The 22,341-nt window shown below is 43.6% G+C and overlaps 1 protein-coding gene across 2 annotated transcripts; it reads right to left on the reverse strand.

Annotated features, from left to right (window-relative positions):
- Window positions 1-783: 783 nt before the first annotated feature.
- Window positions 784-15,913, reverse strand: adgre5a (adhesion G protein-coupled receptor E5a). 2 transcript variants are annotated; one of them, XM_083649817.1, is made up of 19 exons: window positions 15,557-15,913; window positions 12,727-12,822; window positions 11,855-12,022; window positions 11,599-11,748; window positions 10,577-10,720; window positions 10,053-10,163; window positions 9,772-9,902; window positions 9,539-9,643; window positions 9,127-9,280; window positions 6,800-6,922; window positions 6,086-6,246; window positions 5,787-5,954; window positions 5,148-5,342; window positions 4,319-4,536; window positions 4,132-4,198; window positions 3,949-4,046; window positions 3,688-3,856; window positions 3,476-3,571; window positions 784-1,912 (listed from the first exon to the last, which is right to left on the reverse strand). In XM_083649817.1, the coding sequence occupies exons 1-19, from the start codon at window positions 15,585-15,587 to the stop codon at window positions 1,868-1,870; spliced, it is 2,430 nt and encodes an 809-aa protein (XP_083505943.1). In that variant the 5' UTR covers window positions 15,588-15,913; the 3' UTR covers window positions 784-1,867. The 2 variants fall into 2 exon arrangements, with proteins under 2 accessions (XP_083505943.1, XP_083505944.1); XM_083649818.1 differs by lacking the exons at window positions 10,053-10,163; window positions 10,577-10,720; window positions 11,599-11,748 and having other exon boundaries at window positions 9,772-9,815.
- Window positions 15,914-22,341: the final 6,428 nt, after the last annotated feature.

Genomic DNA, 22,341 nt, shown 5'->3' on the forward strand with positions numbered 1-22,341 from the left:
GCAATTTAAAGTCACAGACCCCCTGATGGGTGCAGAAGGCTGCTGGTGCTTCAGTGAATATTAACTACCTCCACTACCTCCTTTATTATGTCCATACTATTGTACCGAAGTATTAATACGTTTAATTTGTACTTTTTCCACTTACGATCTCTCCCCATTTGCCTTATCAACAGTCAGTGTACCAGCAGAGAGAACAGGCAGCTAACAAGCAGCAATTTTCCCAGGCGGGGAGCGTGCATAATAAATAACAAGGGCTCTGCGTGATGAAAAGGATTTCAGGGCTCTGTTCAAGACAGGCGGAATGTGACCAATGAGAAAAAAAACATGTCAAAGTCAAACCCACCATGTCATTTGCCATGCAAATGTTCAGATGGACGAGTGCTGCCGGCTACTGTATCCTTTCCCACACAACAACAAGCCTCTGTTGGCTCAATCCAGAGTCAGACCACCTCACTAATAATCTCCTGTTTGAGTTGACTGTCTCATCTTACCTGACACATCTAATGTGTGCCAATATTAAGTAGCCTGGGGCTACTTGAGTTTGATTTTGCTCTAAAAGTCAAGTACATGTTTTGAGATTCAGAGTTGTCTTTGAGACCGTCGTGCTCGTCTCTGGCCTTTGATTTGCGAGCTGGATGAGCATTGTAGCACGTAAGCAAAGAGCTATGGGACGAGTGATAGACAATGGATTACTGATAGAAGACAAGACAGCAGAAGGGTTAGAAAATCACTGGGCTATACAGGAGCGTGGGGTTAGGAATCAAAACCGAGAACAATTAACACTTAAAACCTTTATTATAATAATGTACAGTGTGAAACATAGAAAATGTTAATACAGAATACAAAAGAAAAAGATAATTATTTTAAGCAAAAAAACACAATTTGTTCTGTCCACATACCAGTGGTTCCGACAGAGCCAATATTCTGACAGACAATAATAACAATATTAAACATTCAAAGTTTAAGAAACTGATTATCTATAATACACCACATTCATACATTTAAATCCATACATTAAAATGCTGTAACCTGCTCACTGAAAAATGTACAGCAATATATTTCACAAATATACATTTCAAACCCGTCTTTGTCTATTTAAACAATATTTTAAATACAGTGGAAAAAATATACAAAAGAGAAAAAGCAACAAACAAAAACACAAACAATAACAAAAAAAGTGCTCGCCTTTGTTAGAAAATCTTTCAGATTGTCTTTCAGATTGTCGTTGGTCCGATAAAGTACCTGGGTTCGGCGAACCTGTTAAACCAGGTCTTGATAATAACAGTTTTTTTGGATTTCCTTCATGCAAAATCAGTCATATAAATATTTTACACACACACACACACACACACACACACACACACACACACACACACACACACACACACACACACACACACACACACACACACACACACAGAAATACATAGAAAACATTTGGAGTTTTGTCCCAAAATGCAATATCCTCCATTTGAAACAAACAAACAAACAAACAAATGTTCATGTCTAGCATGAAAGTAAAGCACATTATGTCTTACTGTTTAAGTCTTGGATCATCTTAACACCTTTACTTAAATATTAGCATAATGCAGACTTGAAAGGATATAATGATCTGTGTTTTTTGAAATATTGGCTGGTGAATATATAGCATTTTGGAATAAAGTCCTTCATATACAAAATATTACAGTTCTCTTAGACCAGCTTAAAATGTAAAGGCCAACTAATGCTACAGTAAAGAATAGTACTATTATTCACAATATGTTGGCAGCAAGCCAAACGTGTCCACTGGCTAAAACATGATTTACAACATTCACTGTAAATCTTCCAGGGGATGGAAGACATTGTTCCCAGGTCGTTCCTTCGCTCCTCAGACAACATGAGACTCTCCTGTGTGCTGGACGGTCTTGGACGTCTGAGGATGACAGAGGAGGTGTTACCGATCAATCATCTTAGCTTCAGTGCTGTGTCATTATGCAGATTGGCTCTGCTCAATCACCAAGATAGAACATGCTTCACTAGTTCACACCAACTACTCTCCCTCCTTATCTCCGAGATCTGGAAAATAATTATAAGTTTCGCTTTTGAAATACAGTAGCTCCAAAATTAGACTTTCACAAAGTCCTGCATCCATTATGTCGCAAATGTCTCTTAAGAAATCTAATCCAATTCCAGAGGAAATGGTGAGAAATAGGGTTGGGCGATGTCAACCAAACAGCCATCGTGATTGTTTCACAGCGAAACATCGAGATGGACGATGGCATCGTCGTTGACCGGGGTGGGGGTGGGAGGGGGATTAGGGGTTAATGAATTATTTATGAAGTCGCTGTGGTGCCGCAATGCACGTTCACGTTTACAACAGTACAGCTGAGCTCTACATGTCATGAGAGGCCAGTGGGCTTGGATAGGCTACTACTACAGCACAGAGCCAGGTGACTGAAGCAGTAGGCTATCACTACCAGCAATATTGAACGGAAATAACGTTAACATTACAGATCCTGACCAACAACGTGTGTGTGTTGAATTTAGCTGGCTGGCAGAAAACGGACAGAATTACTGGCGGATAACGTTAGATTCGTGTGGGCTCAGTGTTGAACCTAACATGACGTTATGGAGAAATAGAAACACAGCAGCAGCGCCGCAGCCTACAGTATGTAATGGAGCGACTTCATGGAAACAGGCGAGCTGAATTCACAGTTGAAGACTTGTAACATTACTCACATTGGGTTGAAAACAGGAAAGAACGTCAAGTTTCTCCTTTGTCTTGACATTTTCACAACAACACAACCGACTTCTGCTTATCCTCCCCTCCTCCTCCCCCTCCCCCTCTCCGCTCTACCGCTTCTCTGTACTGGGTGCACTGCCGCCTGTGCGTCCCCCACACATCGCGGTTGAGTGGAGTTGGCATTTTTTATGATCAAATCTGCAAAATGCATTGCAGATTCGAACAAAATGCAAATGCAATTCGAACAGATAATTAATCATGGTCCGCTGTAGAAGGCTCAGAGGTCGATGGGGGTCGGCCCATCGACGATGGTCGATGCCATCGTCCATCGTGCCAACCCTAGTGAGAAAGATCACATCTCACACTGTGCTTCCCACGCCCACATTAATTGCTTAAATTAATGGACTGATTTAAAAATACTGTTGCTTGGTCGACAATGCAGGCATCTTTCAACAACGACAAATGAAAAACGTTGCTTCAAGTAGCCTGGGTCTGTTCTGACGTTGTTGTTGTGCTTTGTGGTTGGAGATCTTTAGTTTCTAAACGTCTTTGTAATATATCTGCAGATGATGAACATAGGTTTAGGGTATAGATTAAATACTTGTGAGAATGAAATGATAACCCAATAAATTATATATTATATATCATCATGAATGCAGCAAATCTCTAAGAGTATGTTGCATTCTGGTGACATGTCGTTCTGCCTGCATCAGAGTCACTAGAGTGAAATATTGAGTTTGTCAGACTGCTCACCGGTGGTTTGCTTGACTGCGAGGAACTGAAGTCGGAGAACTTCTTCTTCTGCGGTGCACTGAAACGGGACAGGAAGCTTCCATACTCTTCCCTCACCTGCAGGGGGAAAGGAGAAGAATATTAATTGATGAATTCATTGATTGAATTCATAATTGTACAGCTTATGCTAATTTGCCTCCTGTGCTCTGCTGATGTTTGGGAGTGCGACAAACCTGCTTAGTAAGCAGACAGTGCATGACAAATAGCAGGACCCCCTGCAGACTGCTGAAGATGGTGAACAGGTACGACATGGCCACTGTGCCCTTCTCGAACTGGAAGCAACCAAAGATCCACATGGTGCCCAGCACACACAGCTGAGCCACTGCAGTGATGGTGAACACCCTGCAGGGGGCAGCAAAGACACACAGGGGTCAAATCTGAGGCACTGCAAGTATCAGCGTGACATGCGCTTGGCTTGATTTTGAGGAACTCACTTAATTTTCCGCAACTTGTTGAGGTCTAGGTCGGGGTTCAGACTTGAGAACTTCTGTGCCAACTTCCACACAGTGATCACAAAGAAGAAGATGTTTACCTGAAAGACAGTGGAGATTATGAGTCAAAAACAAAAACTGAAGTCCATTTTAGAGGTATCACTCAACTCTTATTTCTTTACTTACAATGATGATGATACAGGCAGGACCAAAGAAACTCCAGATGAAAGCACTTTCCAAGTTCAACCAGCAACTAGAATACATACAGTATCAACACGTTATTGAGCACAGCAGAGTCTTTCAACATTTATGTTTAAGGCTATTGAGGCATCATGAATTAGAAATAAGACAAATGGCCGTAATGGGAACTCACTGTCTCTTGGTGCCGTATCCCTGGGCATTGGCTATGGCAGAGATAGCGACAATTACAGCTGGGACTCCGTAGCCGCCTCCCATCATGTAGAGGCTGTTGAAGCTAGTGTTGAAGACCAGCACTACCATCCTGAAGAGCTGTACGCCCTCCAGACACATCCAGCAGAACGATGCCAGGTAGAAATAATGCAGCAGACCTGCTACCACTGCACAGCCGGTCTGAGGTAGCAGGAGAGAGAGAGAGAGAGAGAGAGAGAGAGAGAGAGAGAGAGAGAGAGAGAGAGAGAGAGAGAGAGAGAGAGAGAGAATCAGAACACAGGGAGAGAGAGAAACTACTTACTGCACTGTTGTTTACAACTGTATACAGCACTTCCAACATCTACACTGCAAAAAAAAAGATCCATTAGTGTCATATTTAGCATTGAGATTTTATTTTTCTTAAACCAAGAGAAAGATTCTGCTAGTTAGGTGAGATAACTCCACTTGTTTCCAATGCAGTTGAATTTATTATTAAAATAATTTTCTAGAAATGTTTGTCAATATAATCAGAATATTCATGTCAGAATAAGGCCCATCACTGCACTACTATCAAGAAAAGGACACTTGATTCTACGAAATTTTTGAAACAAGTTGATTTGCATTGGAAATAAACAAGTGAAGTTATCTAACCACACTGGCAGATTGTTACAAATATTTTAAGAAAATTATGATTTTAATACTCAATAATAGACTAATTGACTTGTTAAGATGGTGATTTTTTTTGCAGTGCACTCTACATTGGAGGAGCAGGCTGTCACAGAAATAGGATTTGCCGCTGCATTTGTATTTACCCGGTTCTCTGTGCGGGAGATGCCTGCGAGGAAGACGAGGTTGGCGATGAAGAGGCTGATGCAGAGGTGCAGGTGAATGGTGGTCCGCGGACTCTGGATGGAGCGGACCAGCCAGAAGGTGAGGATGCAGAGGAAGAGGCACAGTAGAGACAGGGAGAGGCCCACCCAGGTGATCAGCTGCAGCTCAAACGTGTCCTGTTAGGAGAGAGGATGGGTGGGAGAGAGAGAGAGAGAGGGAGAGAGAGAAAGAAAGAAAGAGAGAAGGGTTATAACAGCACAACGACAAGGACTGAACTTTGAGCTTGTGAGTGCTATCATCTGTATGGAGTCAGATTTGTCTCAAAACTCAAAACAAAACAAATCTCACAAATGTATATCACGACTCGTAAATAAAGACGGATGATCACAAATGTATTTTCCCATCCACAAACAAATGTCACCCAACCCGAATAAATGTCAAACCATTCTGCAGATAAATACCACCATGCTTGAATAAGTGTGACATATACATTTCCAAGTTATATGTTTATTTTTCCCAAGTTGTATATTAATATTATAAAAGTTGCATGTGTGCAAGTGGTTTCATGAAAAACATACCGGATCTGAGTATTATTATTTTTCAATTTATGGAGTTTTTACCTCAATTTCATAGAGGGCCATGAGCACCGCAAAGCTGCTCAGATGGTTGCAGGAGCACACGGTATATTGAGCGTTGGTCTTCACCACGCTGCAGCCACGAGGTGACCACGCCCCACCATCCTCCTGCGTGGAATCCCAGTATACACAGGTGTGGTCGCTTTTGTCGGTCTGTGAAGCAGATGAAGGCACCAGTATGAACACAGACTGCGATAGTTATCTCATTATAGATGTATAACGTTCATTCCGATTGATGACAGAATCTGAAATTGCAAACGTGGGGACTTTGCTTTCTTCCCTACCTCTTTCAGGTGGTAGAACGTTAAAAAGACTGGCTCATCGAGGTGACTTGTGTTTCTGTTACTAACGGTGGCTGTCACCACCTTGGAGTTGATCTTGAAGGTGTTGTTGAAGGATGATGTGAGGTTCTTCTTATAGGTCAACAGGGACACTGTTGTAAAGTCTGTAACAATCAATCACACGGACACACTAGGTCAAGTGGACATTCATTCCCTTTTATGGACATCTATGGCTTCAAGCAGCTATGAGGAACTTTCATTTTGTGTTGACTTTAGCACCCTCTGTGGGCAAAATCGGTAGTGTCCTCTTGGAACAAAGATTGCAATTTCTGAAAACCGAGTCTCCACCGGGGTGTCCGAGCCAGACAGGGCTTCTCCAGTCAGCGAGCCTTTCCTGCTGTTTTATTCACTCCATAATGTTATTGGTTAATTCGCTGGCGGGAACAAAAATTCCAAACCAGTTTCACACGGACGTAACAAAGGACGGACGAGTGCACGAACCAGCGCACAGGCATTTAGAAAAACAATATAGAAATTGCTGATCTCCTCGCTGATAGGTAAGATCTGAGGCATCAGTATTATTATTATTATTATTATTATTATTATTATTATTATTGAGACTGTTTCATACGCAGTTAAAAGTTCCTTGTAGCTGCATTAAATGAGGTTATGAACGTGGTTACATGTGTGATAATGAATTATGTTGATGATCATGACCTGGGTAGAAGGAGGCCTCTCCAGCGGCTGTCTCTGACCGGATGTCCAGCTGGGTATAGTCGGAGGATAAAATCACGCTTTCCTGGGGTAAGACCGCCCCCCTGCGTACCCAGAGATCCAAATCTGGACACACGCACACACACACACACACACACGCGCGCACGCACACACACACACACACACACACACACACACACACACACACACACACACACACACACACACACACACACACACACAGGCTTTACAAACATGCCTGGCAGCACATAGATTACTTCAACAAATGTGAAATATACCTTGATGTGAACAACTGATCAATACATCCTTTTCATGGGGGCCATTTTGTGTCGAAAAGGCAGGGTAAACACAGGTGCAAGCAAAACACTAATGAGGGTTTCCAACTTCCATGATTGGCAGTTGGAAACCCTCATTAGTGTCTTGCTTGCACCTGTGTTTACCCTGCCTTTTCGACACAAAATGCCCCCCATGAAAAGGGTCTATTGGAAGAACAAATTACCCCCCTTTCCACTGACCCAAAGTCCTTGGCCCAAAGGCCAAGGACTTTGGGCCAGGAACTCTAGCCTGGAACTTAAGCGCCGGGCTAAACCTCTTGCAACCTGGTCCATGCGTAACAATGACAACTAACTTACACAACTGCTTGTCAAACATGGCAGACAATGCTGCGGTCCAGTGTACAGTACAGTATAAACGTTAACATCGGTTTTAACGACTTTGTGGGAAGTTAAAAAAAAAGAAGTTTGCAAGATGTGGCTAACATCATTCACATGAAAAAACAAAGTGTCATTGCTGAGCAGTGATGCAAACCGCTGAAGGTGTTAAGTAAAAAAAAACTCCCTTGCCTGCCTGCGTAGGCAAAGGCAGTTCTCTATTTCTTTTTTTACTTTTAACGTTTGTTCCTTTATTATTAGCCTAGCCCTTTAAAGTCGAGCTGAACCCAAGAATGACTTTTCTTTTCTTTTAGTTCAAATACCTGGGTATGCAGTGCACCTATTTAATAATGTATGCAAAACAAATCACAACAATCTAATTTCTTTAGTTTTTCACACTTTTTCACATCAAAAGTTAGTTTTTCAAGATTTCATTGATAAGAGTAATTTACAGTTTGCTGATGTCACCCAGTACTATCAAATTTCTAACCCATTTCAAGTCAACCAATCATATCACGACATGCAGCTGTCAATCAAATCTTCATTTCTGGATAATTTTCTGTTCCAAATGAAGTCGAAAATGGCGCCTAGTGCCTGTCATCTGGCAGAATTCCTATCCCATAAACTAACTACTAACTTGGCCAATTGTTAGAAACATGGATAAAAAACAAAAACTATAATCTCTAAGAATGCAAAGAAATGTAACTGGCTCGTTAAAACGCGCATTCCAGGGATATCGGATCGTTATAGCAGCGATAATGGCGCACGCATCCGAGAGCTTGGTTGTCAGGGGTCGCACTTCGGAGATTCCAGGCCGACGTGCTGCACTCTCCGCTCGGCAACACGAAGGCAGCTGCCTGCGGGTCGCTGAGCTCCACTCCGCCTCCCGTCAAAAGGCTCTTCCCGAGGGGAGCGCCACAACACACTGAATCGCACTTGATTTGGAGGCGGAACACGCCAGGATTGGCCAAAGCCCAATCCAGTCCCCAGAATTGTCAAATAAAATCATCGACATGATACTATGACCCGCCTCTCCACCTGTCATCTTAGACAAACTATGTTTTCAGTCTGAAACGGACTCATTATGCGCGTGACGAACAGGTTCAGTTCGACTTTAAGTGTCAAACTTGGGCAGCAAGTGATAGTAGCCTAATTGTGGTAATTACAGCTAGGCTAAATGAGGCCAATGTTGGTTTTACACTATCAGGCTAAAAAGTTGTTTCCAACTCTTACAGTAACAGTATATTTTTTCTGTTTAGCAACACATATCTTTTTAAGATAGCAGCTGAAAGTAGTGCAGATTTAAGAATTAACATACCTAGTTTCTAACAATGATACTCATTATAGTATTATTACTATCATGGCTAACAGATTTGGACCTGAGTATCTGGAATGGTCAAGTAGTGGGACTTGAGTTCATAGCCCTGTTCTGGCCCAGGCCAAGCCAGTGGAAAGGGGTCAGGAACTCTGCCAAGCACCAGGTTTGGCCCTCAGTGGAACAGGGGCCGGTAACAAATTCTCTTTGTAATGGAACACATAGTTATGACTTGTATGAGTTGTATGCCTCTCAGAGAACAGGAAAGCTAATACTAAAGGGCGAAAAAATCAAAGAAAGCAAAGATAAACTCTTCTGCTTCTGTGTGTTGAGTTGTTGTTAACCTGTGTGAGTGTTGTATTTTTTGGTCCCGTTGGGCTTGATGAGCGGCCCGATGAACCTCAGAACGTTCTCCACCACGTCCAGGAAGGCGGAGAGGGTCTTCTTATCGTCCAAGGTCCCCTTGGACAAGAGCCCATCTATCAGAGTCAGAATTCTCTACAGCCGCAGACAAGGGAGGAGGGAGAGGGGAGGGGCAGCATGTGGGCAAAAGAAACGGAGACCGAGTCAGAGAGACAGAAACGTCCAGGCTGCATACCATCTCGGTTCAGCCTAAACAGACGAAGAAGTGTTGTGCACAGGCATGTGACAGAGGAGGAGGAGTCCACACCTCCTATTTCCGTGCCGGCTGTGGACCACTGACAGATTTTTATATATTTTAAATTGCATTTCAGTTTATTTTTTGTGCAGAAATACCTCGAGAAGGGCATCTCCATCCAGCTCTGTGGGAGTTTCACTCTTAGTAAGGTTCAGACAGCTGTGCGCCAACTGGCTCACAAAGCCATGAACACCTGGAAGTTTCTAGGAATCGGCGAATAAGAGAGAGAGAGAGAGAGAGAGAGAGAGAGAGAGAGAGAGAGAGAGAGGTATGAGGCAGAGATTTTATTTGTATAGTGGATATTCTGAATATATGAATAGTGAGTGTATACCTCTTTCAGATTGTCCTCAAGCTTGAACACATCACAGTTGAACACTGAGGAAACAGGTTGGCGATGAAGAGGCTGATGCAGAGGTGCAGGTGAATCGTGGTCCGCGGACTCTGGAACAGGAGGGGAGAGAACTGGCCATACCAGAAACATATTATGAGGATGCTACAGCACATAACTCAAACTAAACTAACTAACTAACTAACTAAAATGTGATACTTGGAAACAAAATTGGTAACACAATGAATATTTGGAAAAAAGATGAGTTGCAGTGTGATTCTCACCAGTACAGCGGGCCTTCTTGTTGCCATAGTTAGTGAACCCTGCATGGCACGCACAGTCTCCATGGTGGCAGGTTCCATTTCCACAGATTGTCTTATCAATCACACACGTGTCTAAAATGGATGTGAAGCAATGAGAGGAAAATGGTTTCATTGTGTGTTTCAATCATTACTAAGAGAACAATACATGTCACCTGTCCAACTCAAATGTTCATATCCAAAATGGTCCTTGGCATTTCTTACCACTCATAAAATCCTGTGAGTGCATTGGCACTAAACTACATGGCAAAAATAGTCATTTTCGTAGTAAGAAATTTTACTTGGTCCTGTGTTGGGTCCCAACATCTCATGGATCAGCTCAACCCCCCCCCCCCCCCCCCCCCCCCCCCATGATGTTCATCTTCTTTGAACACATCAAGATCACAAACAACATGTCACTGCTGCTCTTGGAAAGAACCTTCACTAGTGAATCAAGCTCACCACCACACGTGCTGCTTATAGTGAGGCTGTTTGAGTGGGCGTCTTACCTTCACATTGCTCCGGCTTCCCCGAGAAAGTAGAATTGCCAGATTTCAATCCAAAGCCGTTGTTGCAGACGCAGTAGTAACTGCCCATGGTGTTGTTGCACGTAGCATTCTGCCCACAGCGGTTTTCTTCACATTCATCGATATCTATACGAGGAGGAGAACGACATTTAGTGTAGATGAGTGTGTCTGAGAGAGGAAACCACACAGAGACAGACATGTTGCAGATGTGCCGGCTGAAAAAGTCACATTCCCTAATGATGATTTGTAACCATCTTGACACTTGCAGTAGAAGCTGCCCACTGTGTTTTTACAGACTGTATTCTTCCCACATGGGTTAGGCTCACCATGGTCCTCATCAAAAGCACATTCATCAACATCTAAGATCAAAAGCACAGAAAGAGGGATGTGGAAAGAAAGTAAGCAAGCAACACAGAAATTAATGTTTGAATGAAAATACTTTGGAGAATAATCGAAGTAACTCCCGACATCGAGATAAATATATCAAAACCTGGGCCCCTTTTATAGAATTTGTTGAACATAATCCCTCTCTTGATAAAATTTATTCTTACACGATTACATAGCCAGTTGGATTCATTGATGTATAATGTTTAATGTTCCTATTCTAACACTTAAATAATGTACTGATGTACTGTACATGTATGTCGACTATAATTGTTGCAACAACAATACCATTATTTTTTCGTTCCCCCTTTTTTGGGGTCTTTTCCCCACTGAGGCCTTGGGGTGGGGGTGGGGGGGGTTCTTTACAAAAAAAAATCCTTGGTGATCAATCTAAATCTAAATGTGACCAAGCACCATTAAACTGAGCTCATTTAAATTTCACATCAGAAAAAGTTTGGTGAAAATCATCTTGTCAATCATTAATAATGCATCTTCTTTGAACACATATCAAGATCACAAACAACATGTCACTGCTGCTCTTGGAAAGAACCATCACTAGTGAATCAAGCTCACCACCACATGTGCTGCTTATAGTGAGGCTGTTTGAGTGGGCGTCTTACCTTTACATGTAACATTGTCACTCCTGCGAAATTTCTCTTTTCCATTACTGGACCTGAAGCCAGCTTCACAAATGCAGGAGTAGCCTGGGATTGTGTTGTGACACCCGGCATTAGGTCCACAGATGTCTCCGGAAATGCACTCATTGATATCTTAATGCAAAAGATAAGGAGGAGCATTTCATATTTGGAAGAAACACAGATCAAATGTATTGAACAGTCTCTGCAGGCAGTGATGCAAAACGACACGGTCAGTTACCTTGACATGTTGCAGGTTTGACGGCTGAAAAAGTCACACTCTCTAATGATGATGATATGGAACCGTCTTCACACTTGCAGTAGAAGCTGCCCACCGTGTTTTTACAGACTGTATTCTCCCCACATGGGTTATCCTCACCATAGTCCTCAAAAGCACATTCATCAACATCTAAGACCAAAAGCACAGAAAGAGGGATGTGGAAAGAAAGTAAGCAAGCAACACAGAAATGAATGTTTGAATGAAAATACTTTGGAGAATAATCAAAGTAACTCCCGACATCCCGAGATAAATATATCAAAACCTGGGCCCCTTTTATAGAATTTGTTGAACATAATCCCTCTCTTGATAAAATTTATTCTTACACGATTACATAGCCAGTTGGATTCATTGATGTATAATGTTTAATGTTCCTATTCTAACACTTAAATAATGTACGTACTGTACATGTATGTCGACTATACTTCTTGTAACAATACCGTTGATTTTTCGTTCCCCCTTTTTTTTGGTATTTTCCCCACTGAGGCCTTGGGGTGGGTGGAGGGGGGGGGGGGGGGTTCTTTACAAAAAAAGCCTTGGAGATCAATCTAAATCTAAATGTGACCAAGCACCATTAAACTGAGCTCATTTAAATTTCACATCAGAAAGAGTTTGGTGAAAATCGTCTTGTCAATCATTAATAATGCAAACAAAACAATTCATGCCATTATAAACCTCTGAATCCAAAGATGAATATTTCATGAAAGCCATCACCACCCACCACCACCAACAACAACAACAACAACACCAACAACTACAGTATACTCCCACAACATGCCTGCTTTGCCATGAGTAAGATATCCCAGGTTAGAATGAAAGCAGTTTATTTTTCATACCAACACAGCCTTCGTTTTCCACCGTCGTTTCATATCCTTGAGGGCAGGATGACGAGGTTGTGTTAGACGACACCATGGCCAGGGACAGGTGGAGAGCTGCAAGGCAAGCAGCAGCCTGTCAGTCTACAGTTGTAGCATTTCATATTTCAGTCAAGATACATACAGACACATTAAAGCATCAATTTGACCATGTGAATGACATCAGACATGTTGCACGTTTGAACAAAGCCCTGCAGAAACAAAGCCCTGCAGAAACAGCTAAATGCCCTCATTCTCTGTCCTCATTTCCTCACATTGTTCCTACAGCATCTGCACACACAGGTCTCGCCCAGTATTCCCCCCCGAGCTGTACGCTGGTGTCCAGAGAGCTCTGCTTCCCCCCCGAGCTGTACGCTGGTGTCCAGAGAGCTCTGCTTCCCCCCCTGAGCTGTACGCTGGTGTCCAGAGAGCTCTGCTTCCCCCCCTGAGCTGTACGCTGGTGTCCAGAGAGCTCTGCTTCCCCCCCTGAGCTGTACGCTGGTGTCCAGAGAGCTCTGCTTCCCCCCCTGAGCTGTACGCTGGTGTCCAGAGAGCTCTGCTTCCCCCCCTGAGCTGTACGCTGGTGTCCAGAGAGCTCTGCTTCCCCCCCTGAGCTGTACGCTGGTGTCCAGAGAGCTCTGCTTCCCCCCCCCGAGCTGTACACTGGTGTCCAGAGAGCTCTGCTTCCCCCCCTGAGCTGTACACTGGTGTCCAGAGAGCTCTGCTTCCCCCCCGAGCTGTACACTGGTGTCCAGAGAGCTCTGCTTCCCCCCCGAGCTGTACGCTGGTGTCCAGAGAGCTCTGCTTCCCCCCCCGAGCTGTACGCTGGTGTCCAGAGAGCTCTGCTTCCCCCCCGAGCTGTACGCTGGTGTCCAGAGAACTCTGCTTCCTCAGAGGAAGCAGCATCAGCTGGCATGGCACAAGCAGACAATATACCTCCTAGCTTCAGGCTGTGAGGCTATACAGAGACAGTCTGCTGCTGTGGTTCTCTAAGCCTCAGGCTGCTGTGAGGCTATACAGAGACAGTCTGCTGCTGTGGTTCTCTAAGCCTCAGGCTGCTGTGAGGCTATACAGAGACAGTCTGCTGCTGTGGTTCTCTAAGCATCAGGCTGCTGTGAGGCTATACAGAGGCAGTCTGCTGCTGTGGTTCTCTAAGCCTCAGGCTGCTGTGAGGCTATACAGAGGCAGTCTGCTGCTGTAGTTCTCTTAAGTGACACCAGATGGGCAGATAACGGGAAGAGGGACTCAGGTTACACTTTTTTCCACCTCTTCTCTGTATTTACGTTGAATCCGTTTTGATTCTTAAAATAAATAGCTAATAATTAATTCAGGTGTTTGAATTAAGCACTGTTGTTGAGGCAGAACTGGTTCTGTTCAGTTCCACTGCATCTGTGAGTGTGACAGGAACTTTCCAGTGGCCTCCCTCTCCAAAGACTTTTCAGATAACTTCTGTCCCTGTGGACAGCTGGCATCATGCTGTAGAGTAGACTGAGCAAAATGCAGAACCAGCGGCAGAACGACCATAATCACTCTCGTCAAATCACCATGACCATTGTGGAGTGTTTTTACTCATCACAGTAGTACGAATCTCTCGGTGTTGTCACCTTGTTGTGATTGCATGGCAACACACAGTCAATGTTTCTTTGTCTGAAGGCAGACGTGCGTGGCGTGCGTGTTCTTGTATCTTCGTGAGAACCATTTTGAGTTTTATAGTGAGGACATTTTGGCCAGTCCTCACTTCCTCACACACCTTCAAAGGGCTGTTTGAAGGTTAAGACTTGGCTTTTAAGCTTTAGGTTAGAATTGGGTTTAGCGTTAGGCTAGAGTAAGGGTGACATTTAGTTGTGATAGTTAGTTGGAAAGCATCATGTCAATGAATGTCCTCACTAAGATAGCTGTACAAATGTGTGTGTGTATCTGTGTGTGTGTGTGTGTGTGTGTGTGTGTGTGTGTGTGTGTGTGTGTGTGTGTGTGTGTGTGTGTGTGTGTGCGTGCGTGCGTGCGTGCGTGCGTGCGTGCGCGCGCGTGTGTGTGTGTGTGTGCGTGTGTGTGTGTGTGTGTTATTGCAGACACTATCAGCCCGGCGTCAGGCAAAGCGGGTGATGAGCTGTGAGATGAGCTCATGGTGTAAAAATATCTCTTCAAAGGCAGAGGAACAGAGGTCCTCTGTGGAGAAAAGCTGCTGTGTTCAGCATCACTCTGGTTCTTTTTGCTCACAATTTATTCTCATTCCTTCCCTCACTCAGGCTCCAGCCTCCAAGTGCCTGTAAAGGGAAAGCTGAATTCTGAATTGTGACTCCCCCACCCCCCCCAACTGTGACTTTTCCCAAGATTGCTGGTGGATTTTGGTCTCACTGGAAAGTGACTTAAAACTAACCGTACACGTACATACATACGTGAGCTGTTTGTGAATTGTGGTTTTCATATTGTTTGCTAAAATGGTCAGATAGTAAATGCGTACGAACATATTCAGAGATTGAGGGAGAAATAGAGGAAGAGAGAAGCCATTCTCCGCTAAGACTTCAGTGAGACAGATCAGAGATCATGTGTCACTAATATGATGATACAGTATGCTTCTGAACTGACATATCATTTAATTGAATACAAAAAAGTTCCATACTGTACATTTTCCCCTGATTTTGTAACATTTCCGTCTAAATGTCTTAAGCGTGCCGTGTTGACCAAGAGCAACAGATCTCTACCCAATTAAGCTCCAACCGCAGACTACCCCCCCCCCCCCCCCTGTCAGCACAGAGGTTTTTCCACAGTGTCGTCGGGGCTTCTGTGTAAATGGATGGCAGATGTGACTCACCCAGCATCACGAGGTTCCCTCTGGCCGTCATGGTGACGAGAGACCCGCTGTCCCGATCAGTTAAAAACACAAAAACACCAGAGCCTAAAACGTTCAATGCTTTCAAACTATGTAGATCCCGCTGCTCTCTTCTTTCCTTGTCGAGTTCTTTTTCACCCCAAAAGTTTTCCCAGATGTTTTCACTGCAGTGAGACCCCGTGAAGGAAGGAATGGCATCTGCATCCACCGGTCAAGTTCGACTCACTGAGTGGGAGACGTAGCAAAGTGCTGATATATCACCAAAATAAAAGATCAACAAAAACCCCAAACGGGCGCTCTCATCTCATGCCTGGAGCTCTCCCACACTCCCTGCCTCTCTCTCCCTCTCTGGCTTTTTGAATCTCTGTCTGTAACTGACATGCTGTATGGTGTGGGCCAGGGTTTCACTCTCTCTCTGAGTCACGCCTCTAAGGGGTAGTGGTGATGGCGGTGTACACACACACATACACACACACACACACACACGCACGCGCGCACACACACACGCACGCACGCACGCACACAGACACACATGCACACTCACACATGCACGCATGCGCACACACACACACACACGCACGCACACACACACACACACACGCACGCACGCACACTCACACACACGCATGCACGCACACACACACACACACACACACACAGAGGCCATTGTTTTAGAGAGCGCTGTCTGATGATGATGATGACATGTATATGGCTTCATTGACTTACTCCCCTTTGACTGCTTCTGCCCATAACAATATAACAATGGTAACAATGTTAAGCTTCATTTGGAAAGCCCACATGCAGGGCTTATAAATATATTCACACCTCCGTTGGTCTATGGAGAAAATAGATTTTCTCTCCGCTCTCACATCGATGTATAAATTAAGTCTTCTGAGAGTGAGTTGGTTTTTCAAAAGTGAGTTGAGACATAAACTGACTGATTGACTGATTATTTCGGGGATATGTGAGCTTGAGCAAGCACAGAAAGATTAGAGATTAGATTAATTTTAAGATTAGATTGCTGTTAGTTTGCTGAAAAACCAGACACGGGGAACTACAGAAGATAGCACATATAATGACGCAGGTTGTGGTTATTAGGCTATCTTCTTCTTGTTGCTTTCTTCAGAAATTCTACAACGGATGCCATGACTGAGCAATTTGACACTCATTAGCCGTTTAATAGACGACATTAAATATTTAAAGACGTCAGGCTAAAATGAGGCTACATAGGGTTTCAAAGTTTTCTGGGGAATATGACAAAAATAAAGCATGATCACATAATGGACTGCACTGGTGCATACTTTGGACTTTTACAGCTTTGTTGATGCATTGTTTAAATATGTAATCATGTATTTACTGCTTACAGCTGGGCTATATAACCACAAATCCTCCTGGGCTATGAGAGCTATAGCATAATATTGTGCAACGTTGAAAAGACGCTATACTAGAGGGAAGTGAAAGGAAATACAACTGCTGACAGCTACAGTGCATTAGAGACAGAATGTTCTTTTCTTCTTCTTCTCCTCACCTTTTGTAGTTATCACTGTGCTTGGGTCACATATGGGTGCAACCCACAATGCACCTGGACACACTAGCTGGACCCGGTTCTGAAGCATGTGATGAAGCATTGATATGCTGTACGTTGTTTGCAACAGCAGCAGCACCTCACAGAACAAAACAATTGTTGTGTTTTCATCAACTTTTCTTGCAAGGTCATTTTCTGGTCTGCCCGTGAAATGTTGCCGCGGCTTTTGTCCAACGCCGGGGTCGTCATTGGCGGGTAGAGTTAGTTATTATTGAAGTAGGCCATTCTGCACTTTTTAGAACAATGAGGTGGTCTTGGTGCTGTGTTTGGTCTGGGAACATGGTGACAGGCATTGGGGACTGGTGTTACAGAGGCAGGCACACTGTGGTGAAGTATTATTGCCTGCGTCACTGGCTGCTGTGGTTTCCTCCCACAGTCCAGAAGTCACACGTAGGTGTGTGTGTGTGTGTGTGTGTGTGTGTGTGTGTGTGTGTGTGTGTGTGTGTGTGTGTGTGTGTGTGGTGTGTGTGTTTGCGGTGTGTGTTTGTGTGTGTGTGTGTGTGGGTGGGTGTGTGTGTGTTTGCGGTGTGTGTGTGTGCAGTGGTATGGCATATGATGTAGCATGCATACACTTACAAGAAATGTACATCCCCTTCCCGGTGGCTCACTGGTAGAGCGCGTAAAGGCTTTCGTCCTTCAGGCGGCCGACCCGGGTTCGAATCCGGCGTAGTCCTATGCCGCATGTCATCCCCTCTCTCTCTCTCCCCACCTTTCCTGTCTGCCTATTGTCCTATCTAATGAAGGCAAAATGCCCCAAAAAATTATCAAAAAAAGAAGAAAGACATATAAATGAAACATGCAATGTGTCATATTAGCTAACATGTAATATCGCATCCACGAAACGCTTATTTAGCTCTTATTTATAGCTCTTTTAATGGAATGAGCTATAATATGTAGCTGTTACATACAGAACATCCGTTACATTCAAGCCATTGCCAAACAAGTTCCCACAATGCTGAATAAGCCCATCATCACCGCCATATAACTCTCTGTATTCCACAGTAGGACAATCTGTTGTCTTCATATATTATTTATGATACATAGTATGGTACATAGTGATGAATGTATGGCCTTTGAGACGTGCTTGTGATAAAGGGCTATATAAGTAAACATGACTAGACTAGGCCTTGAGTGGTATTATTGACACAGGCATCACCTAACAAAATCCTGGCAGTCAAAATCCAGTCAGCTGCTCTGATGAAAGCTGTCAGTTAATTAGGCTGTTAATAGCCTGTCAGCATGTTTGCTAAATGATTTTATTCATTCATTTAATTTGTTCTTTCTTTCTTTCTTTCTACCCTGGATTCAAATCAAGTGAAGGGAAGCCTTGAAGTGTCTCTTCATGGATGGAGCGCTGTCTTCTGCTTTACTGATTTGATCGTTTTTGATGACTGAGCACGAACTGAGTAACTGTCACACTGCAGCAGGCTAAATATGAACTGTCGGGAGTGGCTGTTTGAACAGGAAGCGTTCCCTGTTGTGCCAGGGAAGTCGCTTTTATTCAACACTTTGAGCTTTCTGTCTATCTAAATGAACTGTCAAATGTAATGTAGAGGTCATCGGTTGGTGACGAACGCTATTGTAACATTTTATTTCATACAGTCCAGTGCAGCTCAGACAGAGGGCAGACATTGGGAGATGACACAACATTATTCCTGTGACTAACAAAGTGTTCAAAGGACAGTTATTTTAATAGGTGGGGATGAACAATAACATGAAACCTGAGCCCTGTTCGAAACCGGTCCGTATTACAGAAATAGTGGACTATATAGTGTGTTGCATTGTTTTTTTACTAGTGTCCCAATTCTCAACTGTTAATTCGATTCACTATAGTCCACAATGCAATGCGGTCGAGTTTACCAAGAGTGAGGTAGTGTCCGAAACTCTATTTGATCATGCCCCATATAGTTCACAGTATGATAAACTCTACATGGGGAATATTGAGTGAGTGAATGAGTGAACCATTCCGAACACAGCTGTGTGCGCTCTCTCTCTCTCTCTCTCTCTCTCTCTCTCTCTCTATCTATCACCATCTTGTACCGTGCAAAGAGCAAAAAGCGGAAATATGGTGACACAGTATGGGGACTTTTCGCTGTGTAGCATTATACAACCTTCTATGGTTTACTACAGTCCGGCATGAAAAGTGCCAAATACATAATCTAAATCCAATGTACGCCAGGTGTTCAGTATCACAAATGAAACGCGCAATGTTACTTCTCTCTTTCCTCTCATAGTTCATCATTTCACTCCAGATATATTTGTAATAAGGAATTTTTGAGAAGGGAGTAACAAAGAATAACTATTTTGAAAGATGAGTGTTTCACCACGGTGTGTTATAGTACCCAGCTCTTTAGAGTGATTTCCAGGTCAGCCAATAGACAGAAAGCTAGCCTGGCAGGCATCCAGGGCTTATCCTGTTATCTCCCCCAGGCCTCTTCCTGCCCAAACAGATATACTGTACATGTATATAGTTTTGGATGTTTTGTGTTGGCTGTTTGTTTTCATTCGATTTCTTTCTGAATACTCAAACAATGAGGAGGGACCTCAGTGTGGCCCAGCTGTCTCAACAACTTCCTGACAACCCCTGAGCGCAGAGGTCATGGCTGGAGACCTGGTAGTCTGGTCGAAGCTCCGGGTCTTGATGAATGACATGAGGTAAAGGACTAAAATAATACCAGCGTCAGGTTTACACTGGCCAGCGCAAAACACATGCCTCTCACTACTCCCACCAAGGAGGTTATGTTTTCAGTACTGTTTGTCTGTTTTCGGTGTCTTTTGTCTTTTGTTTGTTCGCAGGATTACAGAAAAACTACTGGGCGGCTTTTCATGAAACTTGGTGGAACGGTGTAGCAAGGCCAAGGAAGAACCCATTACATTTTGGTGTGGATCTGATTTGGGGAAGGAGGCGGCGCTAGGGAAACGGGGCCATAGCGAAGGATAGGACGGTCGGGATTCGACGGGAGGTGGCTAGGGGGAGTGGCTAGGGGGAGGTGGGTGGGTCAGGGTTAATGGCAGTTTAGAGTACAGCGATTCATGATCGCCTGAGGAGCATCGCTGAACGTCACGTTACGTTCCAATACTGCTGGACACTGATTTTGGACGCTGTCGCTCATAAAAAGTATAAATACTAGGCGATACTAGGCGAAAAACAAGAGCTAGCAGTACTTTCTTGAGCCAGCGATGAGGTCAAAGTTCAATCCAAAGGAAGTCCTGGCGATGGGCGCAACCATCATCGCAAAGATGCGATGGAAGGTGAGAGTGAGACAGCATGTGTTCTGGGCTCCTGACTCTCCAACCTTTTTAAACCATTATTCTATGTTTTTAATTTTTGCAAGTTTTAACTTGTTGCATTACCTGACTTTTATTGCAACAGCAACTGACAAACAACCAAAAGCTATGGATGGTGTTTGTAATCCTTGATATTTTGGTAGATTCTCTCTACCCCGGCCTACTCTTTCTGCTGCACTGGATCCAGCCTAAGCCTGTAGCAGGCTGCAGACCATCATCTGCTAGCTTCAGCCTGGGCCTGGGCTTTTACCATCTATCATCCAGCTCTGCTAGCTGTGGCCTGGGGCTTTTCACCATCCACCATCCAGCTCTGCTAGCTGTGGCCTGGGGCTTTTCACCATCCACCAACCCTGCTCTGCTAGCTGTGGCCTGGGGCTTTTCACCATCCACCAACCCTGCTCTGCTAGCTGTGGCTTGGGGCCTCCACCATGCCGCTGCTCTCTGGTTGCTATGGCCAACCCCCCCCCCCCCCCCCCCGCAACCCCCCCCCCCCTTCCTTTCCTTTTGTTGTTTGTCTGTGTTTTATGTATGTCTCTGTTATGTTTTATGTTTGACCCATGTATTCTGTAAAGCGACTATATAAAATAAATGTATTATTATTATTATTATTATTATGCGATATCGCGCGTCGCCGGAAATATAAACATTATATCGTTGCCACCAACGATGGAATATATGATCATGATCGGTCGCAACCACCATAAATGGCTGTACTATAAACTGCAGATTGGCCTTGGAGGAGGTCCTGCTTTACCCCTGTGGTGACATGCATTGAAGTGAACCTCAATATGAAGGGCGTCATTTCAAAATGCTAAATCTAAATATTGAAAATACTCTTTCCATTTTCAAAGAAAGGTGTTGCCTGATGTTCATGAACACATATTTAATGATACAAAAAATGTTGCTGTTTTGTGGGACCTATTACCTACATTTCTCCTTTAAAATGTTTTATATAATTTTTCATTCATTTTGGGTTGTGTTAAGTTTAATGTGACGTATGGAAGCAACCCACCACCAAGTCAAAGTCCTTGCATATGCAGACTTACTTGGCCAATACAATTTATTCTGATGACTTCCAGATTATTGTATTTATTAAGACTTTTCTAATCTAATTTCTAGTTTATGCCAGCAGCAATCATATTCTATGTGAAGTGACATGATTTCAGATGTGGATAATCTCATGAATTTGAATGCAACCCTTAAAATTCTGGAACTTTATTAATTAACTCAAACATTCATTTATATTGTGACAACACAGAAACATCGTTGCCCCACTTATTGTACCTACTTTGCCTACATAGTCGTACTGCGAGTGCGTAGTCTTACTTACTCTGCCTTTATAGAGCAGATAAATTTAGCCCAACCCATGTTCATAACCACATCCTCTGATGGTAACCACACGGTTGCTTCACAACAAAATAAGAATAGCATAATAAAAAGCAGACGTTTGGACTTTACGTTTTCTAAGCAATAACTGACTTACCATAATATGAGCTTACAAGATCCACCAGTGTTATTTAACATGCTGTTTGAAAAATGTCTAAAACAACCAGGACTGCACACACTGGGAAGTCTCTTTTTATATTTTACTGCGCCGTGTGTGAAATTCTTGCTGTGGGTGCTTAGCTGTTGAAGCTGCTGGCCTTTGAAGCTCACAAACCACATGACGCATGGAGGAAAAAGTACCTTTTAGGTCCTGTTGTGTAGCTCTTATTTTGCTGTGGCTGGAGCGAGATGGACTAAATCATAATATAAAGTACATCATAATAAAGTAAACGTGAAATGTCAAATTTCAAATGTCCATTTGCTGCATCTCTCCTACATGTTTTTCTTTCGGAAACTATAGAAGTACTTTTAGTGAAGCGCTGCTGTGTGAGCCTCTTTTCAGTTTCCC

The sequence above is a fragment of the Poromitra crassiceps genome (assembly GCF_964638095.1).
Source record: "Poromitra crassiceps genome assembly, chromosome: 13".
Taxonomy (NCBI): domain Eukaryota; kingdom Metazoa; phylum Chordata; class Actinopteri; order Beryciformes; family Melamphaidae; genus Poromitra; species Poromitra crassiceps.